The 23804-nt window shown below is 36.9% G+C and overlaps 1 protein-coding gene across 1 annotated transcript in view; it reads left to right on the top strand.

Annotated features, from left to right (window-relative positions):
- The window catches only part of LOC136829551 (U-scoloptoxin(11)-Sm5a-like), a 50617-nt gene extending 27954 nt beyond the window's left edge, over positions 1–22663 (top strand). Inside the window, exons 2-4 of the mRNA XM_067088389.1 lie at positions 7672–7848; positions 17315–17530; positions 19952–22663. Coding sequence (XP_066944490.1) covers positions 7672–7848; positions 17315–17530; positions 19952–20140 — 582 coding nt within the window. The 3' untranslated portion in view covers positions 20141–22663. The remainder of the gene's footprint in view (positions 1–7671; positions 7849–17314; positions 17531–19951) is intronic.
- Positions 22664–23804: the final 1141 nt, after the last annotated feature.

Below are 23804 nucleotides of genomic sequence, written 5' to 3'. Positions count from 1 at the left end.
CGCTATCATCCATGAAGTTACTCTGTTTATTTAAAAAAAAAACGGGTAAAATATCTAACGACCACTAATACATTCATTAGACTGAAATAATAACCAAATGAATAAAGAATGATGAATCGAATCCTTGAAATGACAAGATTTAGTGACGTCACAGTGCTAGCAACGAACCGCGAACGAACCTCGTATCAAGAGAGAAGTAATTCGATATTAAAATTAAACGTATATTACGATACAGAAATATATAGAGCAAAATTGTCCATGATTTCTAGTATAACTGTATTAAGTTTATGAAACCTGTGTAAATAATAATTTAAAAACAAATACAATAATACTGAGCGTTCTAGAGTAGACTGTCCGGACACCGTAGGTATGAATTATGATGCAATTTTATGAAATATAAATAAATCTTCGGAAACGAAATGCAATATAATATCGTTAATACGCGAAAGTAAACATGAATTAGTCGATAAAAAAGAAAAAACTCCCGATAAATGAGTTCATGATTCGCTGTACAGAAGAGAGAGAGAGAGAGAGAGAGAGAGAGAGAGAGAGAGAGAGAGGTTTGAAATAACGGGCAAGTGACATCACAACAATGGCGAAAATCCTCGCAACGGAACAACATAATATCCTAATGAAAACAACTAGAACCTGCAAAACAAATAACACTGATGATGAAACAAACTAGCCTAATGAAACTAGGACTAACCTGTGACACTGGCAAACTGTCTCAAAGAAACCAACTAACCTAATAAAACCAAATCTAACCTATGACGCCGGCAAACCTAGGACCTAGACGCCGGTAAACAGTGTCCTAAAAGAACTTACTTAGTAAAACCAAACTTAACCTAAGTTTGGGCGCTGTGAAGCCCGAGGAGAATTTTGAAATTTGAACCATTACAGGAACATTTATGAAATAGGTATTGGAGCTTATTCTAATATAAATATTGAGTATTCAACCCTTTGGCTTGACCCTACCACTACAATAGCCTTGCTTTAATAACAATCTCTAAATAAAACCATCCATTTTGTTGAAAAATTAATTCATAAAAAAGTTGCTTCCGAGGCCCCTCCAGGATTGGGGCCCCTGAAGCTTAAGCTTCAGTTTCATAGGAAATCCGCCACTGATTCCATATTAAACAAAGGGAACCGTCCATAATTTTTTTAGACGTGTTATTTTAAAGTTTTCAAAATATGATTTATATTCAGAGTTTTATCCTTCATTTTACCTGAGGTATTACTTTCCCTCAGCAAGCTGAATTGTCATCCATACGTGGCTGAATAGGAGGATCTGTAACCATCGGTTTTGTATTATAATTCACTTCCCACGTTTAACGCCGCCGCGAGTTTCGTTTCGAGCGCTTGAGAACATGTATCTCTTTTATTTGTATCTTTTTTATTTGGTGAAAGAGAAGTTTTTATTTTCTGTTCCTGGTCTGTTCTGCAACAACAACCGAAGGTTCTTTTCCGTTGGCACTTCCGTTGCTAGTAATTATTTTGGCATAATTTTTACGCTTAAATGTCTGCATACGGTGATGTGTAAGTATGCATAAATATAAATTTCCAGTCTGCTTAGTAGAAGAGCAAGTATATTCGGTGAATAAATTCCTGCGTCTTGAAAATGCATGTGGGTTGATTTATTTGTATCACATACATATACAGTAGATGTTACTTTTTCGTTTTTTTTATTTTCTGCGAAAAGAGGAAGGTTCCAGAGAAAAAATAAACCTTCATTTAATTCCTTGCTCATTCTAATCGCCAAGGGGAAAGTGAAGCGCCTGGCAGGAAAGAAAGAACTTCAATATCACATCATAGTCCTACAATAGATTCTCATCAAGAGGCCGTCACGACAGCCCTTCCTGTGCTACTCTTCTTCTCTCTCTCTCTCTCTCTCTCTCTCTCTCTCTCTCTCTCTCTCTCTCTCTCTCTGTCCAGCATTTCTGGGAACTCTCTTTGAGGACGGGGGCCTTTCTTTCTTCAATACTCTGTCATTTTTTAAGGTATGCTTCTGATTTACCGCCTCCTGTTATTTTAGACATGAATAAAACAAGTCCTATTTGTTCATTATAACTATAACGCTTGCACCAGGCACCTAAATTTTTCTGCAATTTTTGTTCATATTTGTTTTTCTTATATCTTTGTTTAATTTTATCCATTTATTTCTTTACTTATTTGCGAAGTATGGATATGTTTACACAATGCCCAGCCTTCTTTTTTTTTCATTTGTATTTGTACCTTGCATGAGAGCAAAACTCTTATGATAACAACGTGTCAAACATCATTTTAAGTAACGTACCTACTTCCATTCGGCGCACTTCTCGAAATCACCATCAAAAAGAATCTGACTGGACCGTTCAACTTTCCTGATCTTGACCGAGGGTTTCTCAGGTCTTCGGCTCTTTCAGGTCGACCTCTCGAAAGTCATTTTTTTTTAAATAGATACAATACTATTTCGTGTAATGATCTCTTTATTTCTTTTCTGTATTTTCTTTTTAATGTGATCGGTTTGTTAACTTCTTATTAGCATCTTTCGTGGAAAACAAATTGGATCCTGTTTTTCCCGACAATTTTTCACAACGTACAGATTAGCGAGAAGAAGTAGGAAGCAGACTGTGGTTCCCCTTTCTGTGAAAATACCGAAGAAGAATTCTTGACATCGAGATTGTTTACATAAACAGTATCACGTATACTAATGAAACTCTCCTTTTAGTAAATAAAGACTGATTTTGAACAAAATATCCAATGTAAATCATTTGCATACCAATACGAGGTGACGAGAAACCATGCAAAGTGAGTCCTGCTGTCTTTTATGGGGGCAGCACGACAAGCAGAAGGTAGGAGTCTCGAACACTTCTCGTTTTTCTCAGCCAAAGTTCGTACAGTGTGCTTCTGTAATCACCTTGCATTTTCGCCATCCGTGGTTTGGCGTAGTCAGAATTCGTCAAAATTCGTATTGTTTAATTAATCAGATGTAAGATTAGTGTGAAATTGTAGCTTTTCAAGTCAGTGTTGAGAGTTTTTCTGAGGTTAAATGAAATTTACCTTTGTTCAATTTGTGCACTGTGTTTAGGCTGTGTGGTCCGTTAGCTCAGTAGTTGTTACTTTTAAGATGTTTAATATTGTAATAAAACTGTAAAGAAACCCAACCGAACCTTGCTAAACCTTCTGTTTGATGTTTGTTGCTTTTGCCCTTCAGGCCAGACTGACCTAAGTCCAACTCCATCTTTGTGACTAAGAACTAGTGCGTCGGAGGGTAAAATTTCCGACCGCATACTTCAGTCACCCCTATTCTTCTATTTAATATCCACCTATTTAAACTTCGGGTGTCGAGAATTTTTCTCGGTTTTCATACCGGTTCATGATTTTGTTATTACTTGCTTCACGACTTCGTCGTCAGTAGATTTTGTAAACAGAGCTATAGCTTGGATTAACGTAAAATCATTGTAAATTTGCATATAATTTTTCCTAATAACGTAGTATTATATATCTTGGGTATGTTTTTTGTGCTGTAGTTTATTTTTTTAGTAAAAGCAGAAAATGTACTTGTGCTGGTTCGAAGCCATAGTCTGTGGACTTCGTATCTGCAGTGGCAACTTGCGAGATAACGCAATCGTTTTAACGTAACGCAGGGATTTGCACCACCCGAGTGTGTAACTATTAACGTAGTCAAAATGGCAGCTAAAGTAACAGCCCTTATAACTCTCCTTGATCATTATGTTAAAGATTCGAACCGAGAACTGCTACAGGCTCAACCTGTAGAAAAGTATCGGGACCTCATTAAAAAGATCGGCCGAGATCATGAAGAACTTGCCGACATTTTTAAATCTGGTGTTAAGTTAGAGGATGTCTCTAATGAAGGTGTGTGCAATGCACTCAGCGATGCTGGAGCTGCTGAACGCGCCCTTGAGGTGAGACTCGCAGCTTTCCTAGACTTATCAACCTCAGGGAAATTAAGGGAGATTAAATTACCTGCCTTTAAAGGGGGTAAGAGTGGGTACGCAGCATTCAAACAGCTTTTCGATGTCTATGTTTACAGCTGTTCAGAGCTAAATCTGATCACCACGCTCACACACTTACTTAGCATGTTAGATGATGAGCCACTTAGGTTGATAAAAGTCACTGAGCATCACCGCGACGAACTATGATGTAGCAATCCGTTATTAGACAAGCTATATGGTAACTCACAACAGACATAAGCTCTGTTATTCAATTGCCTCGTGGATTTGCGTACCCCTACCTTTGAGCACGAAAGCCTCAAAAAGTTCTGAATCGAGCTTACTATTGTGTTGGACAAATTCACAAACTTAGTCCCATGTTAGGCGGGGAAGGGATAATACTTAACTTAGTGGACAAGAAGCTTGTCGCGGGGAAGGGGAGTGGGGGGAGTCTATCCTCAAGTTGTCAACTTTTTGCGTAAGTCAGATTATTCAGTAATCGAACTGTATGACGCTCTAGACTTCCACATTCATACTTTGAGGGACGTTGCGATTATGACGCCATTTTCGAACTCCTCAAAGCCTAAGACCCAACAGCCATCAGATGGGACTGGCGTTAAATCTTGCCCCTTCTGCAACAAAGGGCATTCCGCGAATGATTGTCGAAATTTTGTCAACGACCGTAAGAGGGTCTTAATGCAAAATCAACAGTGTTTCAATTGCCTTGTAAAAGGACATCGTTGTCATGAGTGCCATAGTAACCAAAATTGCAAAATTTATGGAGGACGTCATCATAGCCTCATTTGTTCCAATAACATAAAATCTAATCAGAATCTTAACGTAGCTTCACCTAGTAACATCGTTCCTAGACCCAACCTTACGTCTAAAGCCACCACTCAGACTCAAAACCAGCAAAAAGAAAGCCCGGAGAGAAAGCATAATATAAACAATCAATGTAACAAATCAGAAGAGAAACCATTTGTTAATTCTAGACTACTGAATTCTCCTAGAAGCGTGGACTTGCCACCTACTGTAATGCCTACCGCTTCAGCTACCATTCGTGGTGATAATAATAAGGAATGGGTGACCCAAATATTTTTCGACACCAGAAACCACAGGAGCTTTATTTGTAGCCGTTTGACCACTGAATTAGACCTCCCCATCGTCAGAAAGGTTGCACTGAATATTGCACCCTTTGCAACTGACATGATTGAGGGGGAGTTTAACTTAGTAGCGCGCTGGCTGAGAATAGGCCAACGAATCCTGAGGGTATGGTTGTTAGTTCATGATAACGTAAACACGCCCATTCACAACATCAGGCTGATGAATGTAAGAGAGCGTTTGGAACAGAAAGGCCATAACACTTGCTGATCATTAGGTTGAGAGTGACACACTTGAAGATGTGCAAATTTTGATTGGCGCTGAATATTTCAATTATTTTGTGTATGGGTTAAAAAGTTATTTTGTGTATGGGTTCCCCTTAGGGAGACTGCCAGTGGGCTGACTGGGTTGATATGATTATGTTGATGTAGAGTTCAAGAGACTGATTATGAATGGTGGAGATTAGACACGCTGAGCGTTCGGCCTGATTAGCAACTTACTGTTGCACACCACACTGCAATGCAACAAGTTGTGACCAGCGTTAAACAAACCTCGCGAGGTTAAGGTTAGTCTGCCATTCCGTGATTGCCAGAGGCCGACTACCAACTATAAGCTTGCAATTGCTCACTTGAAATCAATAGGAGCTCGTTTCAGTTGTGATCCCATGTACCATCAGCAATATTCCGATGTGATCCAAACGTATATACAGTAGATAATAGGTTCATTTGAAAAAGGCAAAGCCCAGTCATCAAGGACTATTATATGCCTAACTTTGCGTTTGTTAAGGAAAGTGCGACCACACCACTCCGAGTAGTGTTTAATGCTTCTTCAAAGGAAAGTGGTGGGTGGTCACTTAATGAGGGCCTATATGCCGGCCCTAACTTGGTGGAAGTGTTATTTGATTTGTTATTAAGATTCAGGTCCAAGCCTTATGATGTAACAGCCAATATTTCTTAGGTGTTTCACCGCGTTATCCTAGACTCCAAAGACACCAAATATGCACGTTTTCTGTAGCCAGAAAATTCATCCAAAATTACCACCTTTGAATTCAAAGTAGTCGTATTTGGTGTAACCCGAGGCCCTACCTTACAAACTCATCTGCAGAAGGAGGTAGCGATGAGCTCGTAAAGCACTTTTATGTAGACAATTTCATTAAGACTTGTAATTCACTTGAAAATATGATTAAAAATTCAGTTCAAGTCAAGACAATTTTGGAATGCGCTCACAAGCCACTTGGGGGATGGGCTAGTAACAATAAACAATTTGAAACAAAAGTTGAGAATTTTTCTCGATTTATATAATAGGGTTCGTGGCCGTTGTTCTGGGCGAGGATACGAAGTTCACAGACTATGGCTCTGAACCAGCACTACAGGGTGGTAGCTACACCAAATGCGAGTACATTTTCTGATTTTACTACAAAAATAAAGTACAGCACAAAATACATACCCAAGCTATATAATACTACGTTAACAGGAAATATTATATGCAAATTTACAATGATTTTACGTTAATCCAAGCTATAGCTGGGTTTACAAAATCTACTGACGACGAAGTCGTGAAGCAAGGAATCACAAAATCACAATCCACAAAATTGCGGACGAAGATATCTACTAAGATGCTCAGCCCCTTGCCTCACAGCTACTGAAAGGTTACTTTAAATTTGATAGCATATGAACTGAACCAAGGAACAAAGACAGGATTCTGGAACACGTGGGCTGAATCAAGACACAAAAATTGCGTTAAGTTTGCTACAATTCCACTTAAATCACTGTTCAGTAGAGCCTAGAATTTTGTCCATCAGGCTCACCAATGCTGTGCTACTTCGCAACACATTATAATTCAACACAATAGTTGAGATGGGCGTCGATTAAATTGGATTACAATTGCTATAATTACCTAAAGCCTCGTGGTCGATCTTAGCATGTGGCCGCCAGGGAAAAAACGACACACCAAGAACACGTCTAGTCTATAGAATGACTTTTCTTGGCTTCACCAAGGGCGTTCTCTTCAAAAAATATAAAGTTTTTAATTACGTTACAGTAAGCAGATTTCTTAGTTCCAAAATTCTAACTTACCAAACGTGCAACGTGCAGCGCACTCCCTAACAATGAAAGACATGTAATGAAGGAAATAATAATGTCACTTCAAATCAGAACCATCGCATAAGCCTCCAACGTCGCTGATTAATCTCCACGCAAATAATCGTTTGCGATTTCTACTGATCTCTAAACTGACTCGATAGGGAGGTTTTGTTGGCAAAATCCCTGCAGAAGGTTTTGTCGACATTGGGCTCCAGTTTAAATTGAGCTGATGTTTTTTTTTTTTTATTTGCCTTTTTCCTTGCATTAACTCTTCAGTTGATTAAAACGTACGGGAATAATGTTTGCAAGAGTTTTTGAAATTGAAAATTCGTTTTATTTTCATAATTTGATATCGTATCTTATTCGTCTGTCGTCCTTGACTAAACCAAAACGTGAGGAAATTATACCTGTAGCAATCTAAAAAGTTCCTTCCATTTCTTGTTATGGAATTCATTTAATGCAGTACAGTACTTCAAGTTGTTTTTTTCTCGTGAATGAAACAGAAAGAAAAGAATGATTCATAACAGTTTATAAGACTTTCCCATTATCTCCTGCAGGAAGATTTGGACTTGGCTTACTGCCGCAGTGGATCAGCGTGCGGTTACCTTCAGGTTAACGCCTACGGGGTGAGCGCTCGACAGTTCTGTAGGTGTCCCAGGAGAGAGGGAACTTGCAGTCTGCACTGGGATCCGCAGGATGGCCACTCAGTCACTATGGGATCAGATCAGTACAAGGTACGTTAGTGTAGTTTACGTTTTGCTTTTTTATTCTGATCGGCAACAGGTGAAGTACAATAGATAATAGTTAGGAGATATATTAATAAATAAAAGCAAACTTGGTTCTTTTTATAAACCATTCTTCCCTTGAAACTCTAAAGAGTAAACGTAAACATATGTCATGCACAAGATCTTTTATATAATTAAAATGACCTTACCTGTAAGACAAATTGTACTCCTGTGGTACCTTAAAGCTTTGGTATTTGAAATGCGGTAAAATATTGCAGAAATACTCGAATAATTTTGAAATTTAAAGAAGTATGAGAGTGAAGAGAGGTTTCCACCGGATGCAAGTCTTGAGGATATCAAAGGTCGCTCAGATAGCTGGATTTTCTTGATTTCGTCATGACTAAAATTTGCAAGGAAATGTGATATTATAGCAGAATAGACAGTCTTTTTGGATTAAGCAGCAAAGGAAATCATTGACATTAAGAGGAGCCTATGCTCCACCAAATTTCTTACAGAGTTGATACACATGGGACATAGTTTAAGTTCACATATTATTAAGAAACTTACAGGATGTGTAAAGGATATTAACCTAAGACACCGAGTCATACTTGGACTCTCTGCTTGGGCTACCCGAAGAATCTTTTGTTGCTAACAGGAAATGGAAAATAAGGCAATGTAAAATTAAAGAAGATGGACAGCTAGGTGGGAAGAATCCAAAGGAACGTTAGTCATTCCTACAGGGTTCAGCGAAAGTAATAATGCGTGTGGTTGTTCAACATGGGGAAAGAAAAGAAAGATAGATCTCCGTAGATGACATTCACAGAGAGAGGGATACTTCCAAAGTAAATGCAAAGAGGAAAAGGAATATAAAGCTGTAAAGGAATACATAAAAATGGCCTCTCATAAAATCCATAAATAGGGGAGGATCCAACAAATGAAAAAAGCAAATTGGGAAAGTTGAACCCGTCTAAAAGTTAATTGGGATGATCTCTGAAAGAAGATTCAATTGCAGGCAAAAAAAACTCAAAGACTAAGTCAAGAGGCAATATCAAAGTTAGAAGGTTTATTGACGGGGAAACTCATCAACCCTCATAGGTACTAGGGACATATTTGTGAATTTAGAACTATATACAGTAGATGAATGAAACGGCAACTCAAAACTTTAATAAATAATAATTTAAAGGAGGATCATGTAAATGACAGTGTGAAGGACGAAAATATTGGAGGGGTAAAAAGAAATGTACTGAGCAACAAAATTTCCATCCTGTTTGTTATAGTCATATGATTTATAAACATAGTCACACACATATATACTGTATATACAGTATATACTATATATATATATATATATATATATATATATATATATATATATATATATGTGTGTGTGTGTGTGTGTGTGTGTGTGTGTGTGTGTGTGTGTGTATACACACACACACACATATATATATATATATATATATATATATATATATATATATATATATATATATATATATATATATATGTATATAACGTATGTATAGTGTAATCCTAGCCTTGTTTTAATCTTGCTTCCTGCTGGAACTTAAAGGAATTTTGTTTTGCAGAAATTTGTTGAGAGTTCATGGGTTTTTGGGCTGTTTTTAAGAGCATATGCTCATTAATAATAATAAGAAGAAATAAGTTGTTTCAATAGAAATATTAGCAAGAAAAATGACCATAATAAGAGTCGAGAGTCCAAGGGAAAATTAGTGGGGAAAAAACTGAGGAAGGTCGACCTCATTAACTCGAACGGCTTACTAAGAAGCGGAGAATAAAGAGAGAAGCGCCAGTGGAAGAACTATGTTGCAGGTAATTAATCATAGTAAGGATTTGCTCTCTATGGCTGCTATCTTGGGCATGCTCGAAGATGATGTAAGTGACGGAGGCATTGCTTATGCACCATTCAAAGAGACGATTACCTCCTTCAGGAGGTGAGATGGTGTCTTGGATACGTTGAGGAAATTAGAGCGGCCCTGGTAATCAGCGCTTCCGCTTCATTAGTGAGAATTGCGCCAATTAGCAGCGTCCGATGGTCATTAGAGAGTTGGTCTACCTATTAGCGATTGACAGCTTATCGCGTGATTAGGTTGGGAGTCTTCTTCACATGTCAGTACACGATGCTGAAAAGGCGCGTCAGGATTAACATAAAACCTTTTTTATTTTTAGTCAAAGTTTTTAACTGGGGCGTAAGTGAGTGTCTTGTACAGGGCAGTTTGTGACATTTTCTGTCAACACTACTCCTGCTAATGATTGCTTAAGCTTTGGTTAGGATTTGGACAAACTTGAAAATGTAAAAGGGTTCTGGCCAAGAGCTTCCGGACTGAATTGGAACAGTTTTCGTCAAGGTACTCAAAAGTTTCTTTCTTTCTTTTTTTTTTTTTTTTTACTTTAAAGGGGTGCCTTATTTATAATTTTTTTTCGTATACAACGAGTTTATTTTGTTGGAGCTCATTGGGATTTTGAGTAGCAGAGCCTTAGAGTAGGGATGACCGGGGAATTTGTTTTTTACTTATCCCCCTGGTAATAAAGATTGAAACTTGAACCATTGCCCATTTCATAACAGAGAGAGAATAGTTTCGGTTTAAAGGCACTTTTTCTTAATTTTTTCTCCATAAATTTTCACTAGAGCAGGCGGCGGCCGTATCCTTATTACTGGCGAAATCGTCGGCTGCCGCCAGTTATGAAAGGAACTTTTTGGGTTGGTAACGTAAGCACGTATGCCCCACAAGAGTAATAGTAACAAAGCAACACGATAATTTCTCGTTGTTTTCATAACGGATGCGGAGACACTTTCTTGTTGTCGTTTTTATGTCATGAATAGCTTATATATTTTAGACGTTACACATACACCATTTGTTAACAATTAAAATCATTAGCTTTCGGGAAACAGGCTTCTTCCTTTCTTTAGGGGGCCTGAATGTGTATGTGCAATGAACGTTTGCTTCGCAGTCTTCAGGAGATTCTTCCACCTGGTCGCAGCAGATCTGTGATCCTAACTCCTGTTGACCTGTTGACCTTCGCTGCTATGTAATGGTCCTTCTAACCCTGGGTGGGTTCGTTGGGACACAAGATCTCTTGACTACCTACTGTAATTTAGTTCCTTGATTACTCCTCTCTGACCCTTCTCAATTCATAATATGATCATTATATATATATATATATATATATATATATATATATATATATATATATATATATATATATATATATATATATATATATATATATATATATATAGAATGTTATATTCAATTTATAAAGTCTCTCTCTCTCTCTCTCTCTCTCTCTCTCTCTCTCTCTCTCTCTCTCTCTCTCTCTCTCTCTCTCTCTCTCTTAATATATGCACATCTTCAAACACAATACAAGCACAAATGATCATATTGCGAACTGAGAAGGGTCAGAGAAGAGTGATCAGGGAACTAACTACAGTAGGTAGTCAAGAGATCTTGTGTCCCAACGAACCCACCCAGGGTTAGAAGGACCATTACATAGAAAGGTCAACAGGTCAACAGGAGTTAAACAGATCTAATGATTTTAATTGAATATAACATTCCATTGCATATATTCATAAAGAAATATATATATAATGATTTTAATTAAATATAACATTCCTATATATATATATATATATATATATATATATATATATATATATATATATATATATATATATATATATATATATATATATATATCTGAGTGTGCTTGTTTGTTCGTGTATAAGAGAGTAGGAGAGAGAGAGAGCGCGAGAGATCCTTTGTAAACTGAAAGTAGCATTGCCATACTTTTTCAAAGCATGTTTCATTTTTGAGCACGCTATTATGTTCATTTTTCCTTGAGTAAAAAGATGGCCCCCGTATCATTCTGCTGTCGGGTTGACGAGGCTTGTCCTTAAGGCGGAGACCAAAGTCCCGTTTGATCTTTGTTTCTCAAAAAAAAAAAAAAAGTGATGAAAGAAAACAAAAAGTACAGACATGAACTCTGGGAGTAGGAAACATGGGTTTATATGGAAAGTTTGTTTTTCTATCTCTTTTTTCGTATATTACTTTATTTTTAAAGATAATTTACTCATGCTGATATAAAAGCATGTAAAGATTTTATCATCATATATTTTTGTAAAAGAAAAACTTTCATAAACACACATACACATTATCATTACTTTCCTCTTAGTATATACTATAAAATTTGTTGTATAAACAAACAAAATATTTTTGCCGTCACATATATTTTACAGTGATATTTATTTTTTATGCTGTTCTTCAAACCAGATACAACAACAATTTTTTTTTCCTGCTTCGGAATTGGATTAGAAAATAGCCTTGAGTTGCCCACCCATCCGGATGACCTTTGTCCTTAAAAAGTTCAAGAAAAGACTCGTTTTAATGATAAACATTTCATTTTAAGGGAAAAATTCTTTATTCCTATTATTACTACCAACCGTTACTATACTCTTGTGATTTTAAATCTACAGGTATTAAGGAAATTATGTTTCTTAACAAAGGTAGTCAATTTTTCCGAGATATACAAACCTACAGTCTTTTTTTTACAGGACCAATAAAGGAATGAATGTATGGTCTAAAAATATCGTAAACTAGGTATAAGATTAATATTAGTATATTTAGAATAACAAAAAAGGCTTCTAATGATGAAAGTGCTCTTCAGTTTTGCTGCTATATGTTACACGACTTAGGGGTCAACACTTACAGTATAGTTATACTTCACTGAAGGAAACTCTACATCTGCAATCGTCTGCGAAGAGCTTTAGCTTTTGTGTGCCCACACAATAATAATGATAATAATATTTATCTCGCCAGTTCTGTAAACTTGCTTTTGTAACATCATTGTTGTCTCATCTTGACCTACTCCGTTTAGAACGAATTGCTTCCTGTTGACCTGATCAGTGAGTTAGATTCACGGTAGTTAATCGATTGACTTGGGTCTAAAGCAAGGCTCATCAGACTGACAACCTCATTTTACAGAGAAACAGAAGACAGCCTCGGAAGTGATCCCTCCAAGAGAAAAGGTGTATGATAGACCAAAAAAAGAAAATAATAAAATTATTATTATTATTATTATTATTATTATTATTATTATTATTATTATTATTATTATTATTATTAAAAGGATGGCTGTATTATGCGAATTTATCTTATATAGTGTCTTTTCTATCTTCCTTATGATTCGCTTTTCAGGCTCAGCGATGTTAGTCAGCAACTGGCCGATATAGAAGAACGATTTCTGATTGGATATTTTAATAAAAGACTTCCCATATTCCGCACACTATCCTTTTCCAACATGAATATCGGCCAGTTGCTGACTAACATTGCTGAGCCTGAAAAGCGAATCATAAGGAAGATAGAAAAGACACTATTTAAGATAAATTCGCATAAAACAGCCATCCTTTTTAATAAGACCTGTTTAAAAGAGGGTTTACTCCCTTCATATATTATTATTATTATTATTATTATTATTATTATTATTATTATTATTATTATTATTATTATTATTATTATTATTCTGCCATCTGCTCATCCCCGTCTTCTCGGTCAACGATAACAATAAAAGTGATTGAGAATTAAAAGCCACAATAGTGTTAATTCTTAACTCTGTGCATAAATATTTTTAACACTATTATGGCTTTAATTCTCGATATTATAGCCTCGTTACAGGGGTTCCTTGGTTCAATAGTGATAGTAAGTGGATCATCCTACCATTTGCTACACGATATGTTTTTTATTCCCATTTCTCAATTCCATTTTTTGTTAGACTCGTCCCACGCCACTACATATTTTAGGGCGACGACAGGTAAGTGAGTGAAGGTGGGCCAATATCGTTTTGAGTCGCTCTAGTACCTTGGTATGGCTTCCTCCATTGAATACAGGAGGATGCCTCGCCTTTGGGCCCGCTCCCCCTCGCTCGATGAACTAATTCCTTCCATAAGAAGGCGCTGAAAGTGAGTGGCTTCTTCCCTTTTAAAAAAAGGCACTGCCGACGCAGGAGTCTCTCTCTCTCTCTCTCTCTCTCTCTCTCTCTCTCTCTCTGTATGTGTGTGTATGCAAAAGTGATTTGTCTTTTTATTCTTTCCCTCCCTTCTTTTCTTTCTCTGTCTGCCTGTTAACAAGTAATTTATTTTACTCAAAATGTCCCAGTTGAGGCATACACACACACTCTCTCTCTCTCTCTCTCTCTCTCTCTCTCTCTCTCTCTCTCTCTCTGTGCTTAAAAATGTGTAGTCTCTCTACCCTTGAAAAACCTGAGGTTTTTGTTGTCCCTCTCGCTCTCTGTCGATGAAGTTAAGGACAAAGAAAGGAGCGAAAAATATCCAAAAGGAAAGAAAGGTGACGAAGTCAGTGTCGTCCTTCAATGCTCGAACCTTCGCTCGCTTCTTCCTCATTCATGAAATCTACTTTGCATTTCAGGAAGTTTGAGTCATCGTTTTTACCAATATCTTCCAAATTAATTGATGGATTGGTGTGTTACTTTGCAACAGTGTGTTTCACATCCTCCATTCATTTTTGGTAACAAATTCAGTTTTTTTCCGGCACTTTACTCTTGAACTTGATGGGGTAGCCAGCAAACTGATTGACGCTTTCGGACATACGAGCTTGGTAACTACTGAACTTGTCCTGAGTATCTTGTGATGAAAAGTTATTTCACGTTTATTCTAAATACACTGCTCTACATATATAATAAAAAATAATTGGTTAAAAACACAGAGCAGTTCATAACCATTTGAGACAATGTACACGATATCATAGATATATGTCAATAAATTAGTTTTATCTTTCCCTTATCCCCATACATATATGACCGTGAAATACAACCATAAGCAATTTCTTACCTATTCATATTTATTCTTAATTTTTGGGCAGCTTCTCCCGGCTATAAACTTAAAGAAGGCGTATAGCAAATGCATTTCTGCATCCACGGGGACATTTCAACATGTGAGCCATAACTCTGAACAGCGACGAGACCATCTTTTCTGTAGTTACCGGGTACACAAGTGATAATAAACTCCATCTTTTAACCCGACATTTCATTCATCAACTACAAAGATTCCGGAAACCCCTAAATTCTGTATAACCAAGTAGGTCGTTAGCTCATTGCCTCCTACATTGATCACTTGGATAATTGCAATGTGCCTGAAAACATTCCATTACGTAACAAATATTGCGACAACAGAGAGAGAGAGAGAGAGAGAGAGAGAGAGAGAGAGAGAGATGAATGAAATGACATACGGGGAATTGAGGTTTAAAGAATGAGGAAGGGTGGGTGTTGGGGGGGATAGTACCCCAAGAGTGCTTATCCGAATGAATTCGTAAATCTTGACTGGCTAGGTTTGGCTATGTCCTAAAATTCAAGAGTACGGTGTCTTTAAAATCTGTCTTTGGACATGGAATTTTTGATAAAAAATTAGGGGAGGGTGTGAGAAACTCTGTTTCAAAGTACCATACTAATCAGTCGATTGATTTGAAAGATATTGGCAAAAAACGATGACTCAAACTTCCTGAAACACATGAGTAGTGCGCCGCAGGAAATGAGTGTGGCCGGTAGCTCAATGGATATCAACTATTTTTATGACGTGGGGCAAGTTCCCCGTTCCCCTGGCTTTTCTCTAAGACGTCCGAAGTTGCTATTGGTTTCTTTTCTAAAATCAGTTTAGTCTTCTCTAAATATTTTGTCAGTTTCTTTCTCTAACCTATGGAGGTTGAATACCTAAAGAGAGAGAGAGAGACTGGCAAGAGATAAACGGCCCGAGGCAGATGTTATAGATAGATAAGGTGAGGGACAGAAAGAGAAGAGAGATATTTTTGGGAGAACTGGTGACAAGCGATTTTTTATTCCCCTTCTAACACGAGGGATTAAGGTCTTGTCACCAGATATTTTCAATTTCAAACAAGAAGAAAAACAAAACACTAAATTGAGTGTTTGCGATGAAGGAGTATCTTAAAACAAGACTTATGGAATGTAGATGATTGAGTCTCTCAAGAACTTGCCCAAAAAGAAAAGAATAAAATAATGTAAAATGAAATAATCAAATAAAAGAAAAACCAACTATCGTTCTAGTTTGATCACATGTTTCAGGCATCGTTTCAACTGTTGCTTTTGAAAGAGGACATTGCCTCACTTCAGTGTATGTCGTGGTAGCCAGCAACGGAGTCGAGTCTCGTATTCCTTTCCACGTTTCATTTGACGACTTTTTCGATGGCCTGAATTTCTTGGCAGAGTGAAACCTGAACAAGATTTTATGATGTTGGCCAGTCTTATTTCTCAGCTGATGTTTTTTCTTTATGTCATCTTTAAACAACACTTAAATGATATCCGCATGTGAGCTTAATATCATACCCGTTTTTCTTTCAATACAACCACTCAGACAGCGTTGGTTTCAAGGGAAAGATTCTAGAAGGAGCCGAGAATTTCAAACAGACAAAACCGAATGGTGTCACAAGATTTACATTGGTTGAAAAAGGTCAAAATTAAGTTTTTTGTTTTGGGAAGGACATTGCTACCGACCTTGCATGACGTGGGAAGGAAGAGCGTATGATCAGAGTTTTTGCAACCTCACATCTTGTGTGAATCTAGTAAAAGCAAACAGAAAACCATCGCATTTCAACACACTTGTTATATTGCATGAAATTAAGATAAATTTTTGTTTTTCAAAAATTAAACACATCAGCACTTTCATGTGCTTATGATTTGCTCTTTATATTTCTGTTACATTTTCGGTCGGCTTTCGAGCCTTATCAAGACCCTTACACCCCCAGCGTTTGCACAAGACCGCTAAGGTGAGTTGCAAGTTTCACTCTCACAGTTCTTGCAATCAGGGCCGTTAGCCTTTATAGCCCGTGCTCAGCCCTGCAACCGAGCACGGCACCACCATGAGTGAAGCTCCCTTGGCAGGGCTTCGTTTTTCTATTACATATTCAAATAGTTTTCTATTACTTTTTTTATTGTTTCGCATTTTCAACAGTATTCTGTTAATTTAATTTTTTTGTTTCTTATTTTCTAAAAGTTTTTTTTTATTAATTCATTAACTATTACTTATTTTGTATGGTCGAACTATTTTCTATTACCTATTGTCCGCTCATTTTCCAGAACACACACACGCGCGCACACACACACACACACACACACACACACATATATATATATATATATATATATATATATATATATATATATATATATATTATATATATATATACATATATATATATATATATATATATATATATATATATATATATATATATATATATATATATATATATATATATAAGTACTTATTTTTCAGTTTTGAGCTCTTTTCCGAGTACGTTGTTATGCCTTTTTTTGCCCGCAATTTCCTTAAATAATAACTAGCCATTATTTTCTCATTTCCAGCTGATTTCTTATATTTATGATTCTCAGCAGCTTATCTCTAATAATTGCTCTCTTATTTTCCCAACAGTTCTGCGGGTCGCCGCCCTCCATTCATGTGTGTAACCGCGATGAAACAGCCTACACAGCCGCTTACATCTTCAACAAGGCTACGTTCATGATGGCAGGGGAACACCACCGAATCCACTGCTATTGTCCTCCACCTATGGCTCACCTTCAGGATGACATGGTGGAGGATGTGGTCGACGGAGAACTCATCATGGCAACCGTCCACGTCTGCTCCATGGTAAGTGACTCCTCTGTTGGCGTCGGGCTTCCCTTCAAATCCTCCATCTTCCGCATCCGCGCTCTCTCTCTCTCTCTCTCTCTCTCTCTCTCTCTCTCTCTCTCTCGAGATGCTTGGTTGATTTTTGGTATCTCATTTTCTGAATGTATTTTTGCTTCCTGTGATCGTTTCTGCTAAGGTTCTATTTCTGACCTCGTTCATTTTGGGTTTTTTTACTTTTTTCCTTTATGGTGTTGGTTCTCTGATTATTAAATTTTGTGCTGAGGATATTTTTCTATACTTGGCTGATTTTATATGTAATTATGTTCTCAGTTTATCGTCACTTTCTAAGACCAATTTCTTTGATGATTCCTGGTTCCTGTTCCTAAGCGCTCATTCCGCAACCACAGTTGCGGTCACACTACACTATTCGCGTGAGGTGCAGAGCTTTTGAACTTGGTACGGTTTTACTTTATACCCTTTCTCTTTCATACTGTTTATTATTATATGTTATTTAAACTGATACTGAATTCATATGTTTTTTACGATTTTAAATATCTTTAGCTTTACTTTATTTAACACTACATCGTACTGTTTATTATAATCTTTGACCATACCCTTTTCTGCAATAAGAACCACAAAAAGTTAGAGGTGTTTCTAACGTAATTATTACCAAATATTGTCAGTAAATTTCTACTTTACTTTTAACCCTCGCCCTTTCATCATTTTTTTTAACTGAGGCAGTGCCATGCCATTGGCTTTGAAAACGAGCGCTTCCCAGGTTAACAAGTCTCAATTTTCAAGGCTAGTCTTATATATTCCCCCAGTATTCTGTTAGGGGATTTCAGGGTCTGCAGGTATCACAAACTTCGTCCTTGTATTTACCCCGGAAGTTAGCCTTCAAGTCCAACAGATTCAGCCTGGTTTTCATTATTATACACGCATCCTTTGTTTCAAGATCCCTGTCGTAATCATTTTCCCCGAAGTTTTCTATGAACCTCAGCTTCTTCATTCCTTTCCTCTTCTCTTCCAAGGCCTCTTCAATATCTTGCTTAATTTTTGTCTTTATTTCATTTGGTAGAGTGGGAGATACAAGATATCTTAATTCTCGACCTTTTGTCAGTTTATGGGGTTTTTACGTGGCTGCTTTTGGTGATAGTATTTATTTTGACGCTTGGTTAATCAAGAATGCCTTATTTTTCTCGATGTCTCAACAGTCACCCTTGGAAGCTGTGACATTACCATCAAAGCTTCTCACTGTTCCCTTAGTCTCGCTTTTTCATTTTAGTAAAATAAATCTCACCTCGAAACGCTGTTCTCTCCTTTACCTTTGTTTTTCGTCTCTGTTGTAGTCCTCCCAGAACTTTGTGCATTTAGTGTCGTTGGAAATGACTTTTTTGTTGTGGTTGAAGATCTTCCATAATTTATATCTATACAAATCAGTGATAAAAAAGAAAACAATTCTCCATTTTGACATTCGGGCGCACTTATGTTCACCTCCGTCCTTTGACTTTTCCATCATTACCCGCCATATTGATTTCTTTTTGCTCTTAGTCCTTTGGTATCTCACTTATGGACACCCCTGTTGGTATCACCTTTAGCTCTTCATCTTCTGGTTTCTCCATCACGAACATCCATACTGATATCTCTTTCAGTTCTTAAATCTTTAGATTTTCTCCTTCACTTAAATTCGTTATGATATCTTTGCCAGATTTTAATCTCTCTCCCTTTCTCCTTCGCTTTATGATAGTTTCCCACCCAAAATCCTTTAGTTTCTCCATCACATGTAGCCATTCTGATATTTCTAAGCTTTGTTCCCCTGGTATATCAGTCATTCATATCCCTACTGATAAAGCGCTTAGTTTACAAACCGACGTTTTCATTTTCACCACACTCAAACATATAATCTGCCAGCTCTTGATTCTGGTTTCTCTGTCATTTAAAACCGTGCTGATATCCTTGCTAGCTCTTAATCCTTTGGTTCCTCCACCTTTTACTCACACCGCTGACATCTATTTAGAGTTAAATTCTGTAGCTTCATCATTTCTCGCCCTATCAGTATCTCTTTCAGCTTTTAATCCTTTGATCTCTGCACCACTTTCAGCGTATTGAATCTGAGTACTTCATCATTTACTTTTCCATCACTTATAGTCACACTGACATCTCTGGCAACTTTAAGTTCTTTGTTTTCTCCATCACTTACAGCCATGATAATATCTCTTTTAGCTCTTAATCACTTATGTTTAAACCATCACTCACAACAGTGCAGATATTGTGGTCATCTCATAAACCTTTGATTTCTTCTTGACTTACAGCCCAATTAAAATCCATTGAAGCTGAAATTAACCTTAGTATTTTTAATAACTTTCATTCATCCAGAACTTACAGTCATACTGATATCTCTGCCGACCACTAATCCCTTGTTTTCTGTATCTCCTGCAGCTGCCCTTATGTGCAGAGGATGCCCCGTGCAAGGAAGTCAGTTTGGGAGGAGGAACATCACTCGTCAACCCTAAATGCCGTTGCCCAAGAAACTTGTCTTGCCCAACCTTCGGTCTCTCCGTCACCCCACATTCAAACGCCTACCCGGAGGGCAAGGCCTATTCCGTTCACTGCCAAAAGCCGTATTAGAATATGCTGCTCCACCCTCTCCTCACCTCCTCTCCTTCTTGAACTATGTAATCTTGCCAGTAGAGTTCTCTCTTCCACTTTCTAAGGCCTTCTTCAGTCTTGCCTGACTCCAAAGCCCTTGAAGACTTCTACCACCACGAGAACTTGGATTCTATCAGTAGCACCAACAACTTACTGTTGCCACGGAAGGCTCGCAATCACAAGGCCCATAATCTATTAGCAGCAGGTAGACTCTCGCGTAGTCTGCAGTGACATCTAGTTACCCATTTGGTTCCTGAGCAAAGTAGGAAGAAGGTTCATAGATGTAAAGAAATGGTTTCTCCTGCAAAACAGGAACACTAATCAACTCTCACTTACATGTGAAGACCAATAAGCAAGATAAACCATTTTGGAATAACGGCCGTACTATAGCATAAATATTCATTTCTTTTGAAGGAAGACCTGACCTCAGTTATAGAAAGAAGACAAATAAGGCAATAAAAGATATTTTAAGTTTTAATGCTGTACTTATCAATAATATAAATAGTAAAAAATAACTTAGCGTCCCTTATATAGACAATATTGGAGGCAAGGTAAATGACTGACGAATTAGTAGTCAGTAAAGAAAGCATGATATATATACATACATACAAATGCACACATGCCACACACACACACACACACACACGCTATATATATATATATATATATATATATATATATATATATATATATATATATATATATATATATATATATATATATATATATATATATATATATATGTATATGTATGTATGTATATAGTGTGTGTATTGTATGTGTAAGTGAGCATACATGCATGTGCCTGTGTTTGTTTGTACCAGTACCGAGTGATTGTCTCGTGGATGAAGAAAGGACTACTGTTTCCATTTTGCATGATCTCATTGATACTGAATTTCGTGAATTTTGACAGAGTAAAAATATTGCTGAGCTGCAAAAATAAAATTTTCCTTAAATAAGATTGAGGATCACTGAAGGAAGTTGACGTTCAACAATACTAGTGTCTGACTTTTCATTATTCTTGCAAAACGTATTCGTGATAATAACGCTATTAGTCTGTTTAGATTCCTGATCAGGCTTTTGAACTGTTTCGCTTATGGGGAAGGTGACCTTCAGCGAAATTTTGACTGCTGATACTGACGGAATGATTTCAAATGGTTTTGGCGCAAATCGGCTGACGATAAAATGTCTAGTGAAAATGTTCTCCTTGGGAGATAAGCGGTGTGAATGCTTGTGGGTAAAACAGTGATGGTCAGTATAGCACTGATAAAACAAAAACCTACTATACGATTATCTAGTTCCATCATAAGAGTTAATGAAGCATAATCAACAGGCTCGTATTCGCTCTGACCTCACATATGTGAACATATCTGCTTTTATACTTTAAGCACATCATAAACTTGCATTCAACGGAACGATTTATTTTTGTATCAGATTATGAATACAATGTAAAACAGAGAACTTATATTAAAAAAATTCGTATCTCTATTAATTATAACTGGGGAGAGAAGTTATTTTCACTACAAGTGCCGTAACTTCACTTTTGGCCACATATGTGCGCAGGAATTTCGAGTTGGAATGGCAGTCACTTACGTTTTCTTTGCGGTAGAAAACGGGACATCCAAAGCACTCTATCGTCTTTCCCGCAAGTATTTTTCAGTTCTGTATCGATACTGCTGCATCAAGTGAGGCTGGATATTCGTTTTTATCTTTCTTCATGTTAACCCTCTGAATCAAACTTCATTTCCACTTTCATGGAGTCACTCGCGCCTCCATTCACAAATCATAGATTTGCTCTCAATTTTTATCTTTTCCTGTTTTGTGGTAGAAGGTTGTGATTTGCTTCTTACCATTCCTCAGACATTTTCTCTCCCAGTATAATACGGACGAATTGTGCAAGATCAAGAATGGTAATGGCAGTACATCTCCTCTTGTGTAACATCACTGGGTAGATGGATTACATCATCTCGAAAGACAGTTGGGAATTAAGATAAATGGTTTGAAGATTTATCTATTTATCTTTCATTAAACATTTTCTTGAACAAGGATGACCTTACCACCATCAGAATCATGAACACGGAACGTAACGATGATTACAAAAATAAATCCCCCGACCATAACTAAAAGTTCGACAGACTTGGGAGTGTGATGGGAGCGGCCAAGGTCAAAATGAGTCCTGGGAAAAAATCAGGAACGTTTTGCAAAACGACGATTTCTGAAATCACTTGAAAGCAGGCATCCTTTTTCTCTTGAGAATGACGAAATAATAAACAAAATAAATTTTTTGGCTTTCACGTTTCATTGAGCGAAACATTCTGAAAATGTCACGAATTATGTTATCTCTATTGTGATCAGATCACATAAAGAGGGGAAAATAAAATAAGTTAAAGTACAATAATCATGATGTAAGTAAATAACATGTAATATTTACTTTATAGAAACTGAAAAAAAGAAATAGATGATTTATAACTGTTTAAATGAATAAATATGAATTATACAAAAGGCGTTTCCCTCTCCTCAACGTATACATTATTCAGAGAGACCGAATTTAGGACATTATCTCTCATAGTCTTTCCAAACCTAAGTAACCCAACCTAATCTGAAGGCTGCCCTGCTAAATGCTGTCAGCCCAGCTATTCTTTGCAACCCTTCCTTCTGCACCAAGAGAGCGATGATACTGCTGAATAGTTTTCACCCCCAGTTTATCCTAGAGAGGCTGAATGAGTTCATAGCTCCTTATTCTCTTCAGTCACGAAGTATGCCGGCTTATGAAAACAGTAAAATAAGCGAGAGGAAGTTTATACACACTCTAATCTGTACACTTGGACATTGGCTAACGTATATACACAAACATATATATATATATATATATATATATATATATATATATATATATATATATATATATATATATATATATATATATATATATATATACTAATATATATATGTGTGTATGTATACAGTACATGTTGAAGTCTGGAAGAACAGCACTTTCTTGAGTCACCACCTCTGAAAGGAAAAGGGGTGTAGACTAAGTGTAGTACAAACCATACGTTACTGAAGTTTCATTGTACGGAGTTTACTGTACATTGTTTTTGTGAAGATATACCAAGCCTTAAATATGTGTGACGCCTACACACGCACATACACACACACACACACACACACACACACACACACACATACATATATATATATATATATATATATATATATATATATATATATATATATATTATATACGTGTGTGTGTGTATATGTATGTACTGTATACATTCTACCACTTTTTAAAGCAACCATAAGCAATTATGAATTTTAAAAGAAAGTTTTTCGAATCACCGAGTCAAGAGAACTCACTTATTCATTAGCCACAAATGACCCATTAATATCGAATGTGGAGTTTAGGAAAATTTGGCCGTCAACAATGCATCGCCAAGAATTCACCGTCAACAATTCACTATCAACAATGCATCGCCAACAATTCACTGTCAACTATGCATCGCCAACAATTCACCGTTAACAAGTCACTGTCAACAATGCATCGCCAACAATTCACCGTCAACAATTCACCGTCAACAATGCATCGCCAACAAATCACCGTCAACAATTCACCGTCAGGAATGCATCGCCAACAATTCAC

The sequence above is a fragment of the Macrobrachium rosenbergii genome, chromosome 44 (genome assembly GCF_040412425.1).
Source record: "Macrobrachium rosenbergii isolate ZJJX-2024 chromosome 44, ASM4041242v1, whole genome shotgun sequence".
Taxonomy (NCBI): domain Eukaryota; kingdom Metazoa; phylum Arthropoda; class Malacostraca; order Decapoda; family Palaemonidae; genus Macrobrachium; species Macrobrachium rosenbergii.
This window is presented reverse-complemented; position numbering and strand designations above follow the sequence as displayed.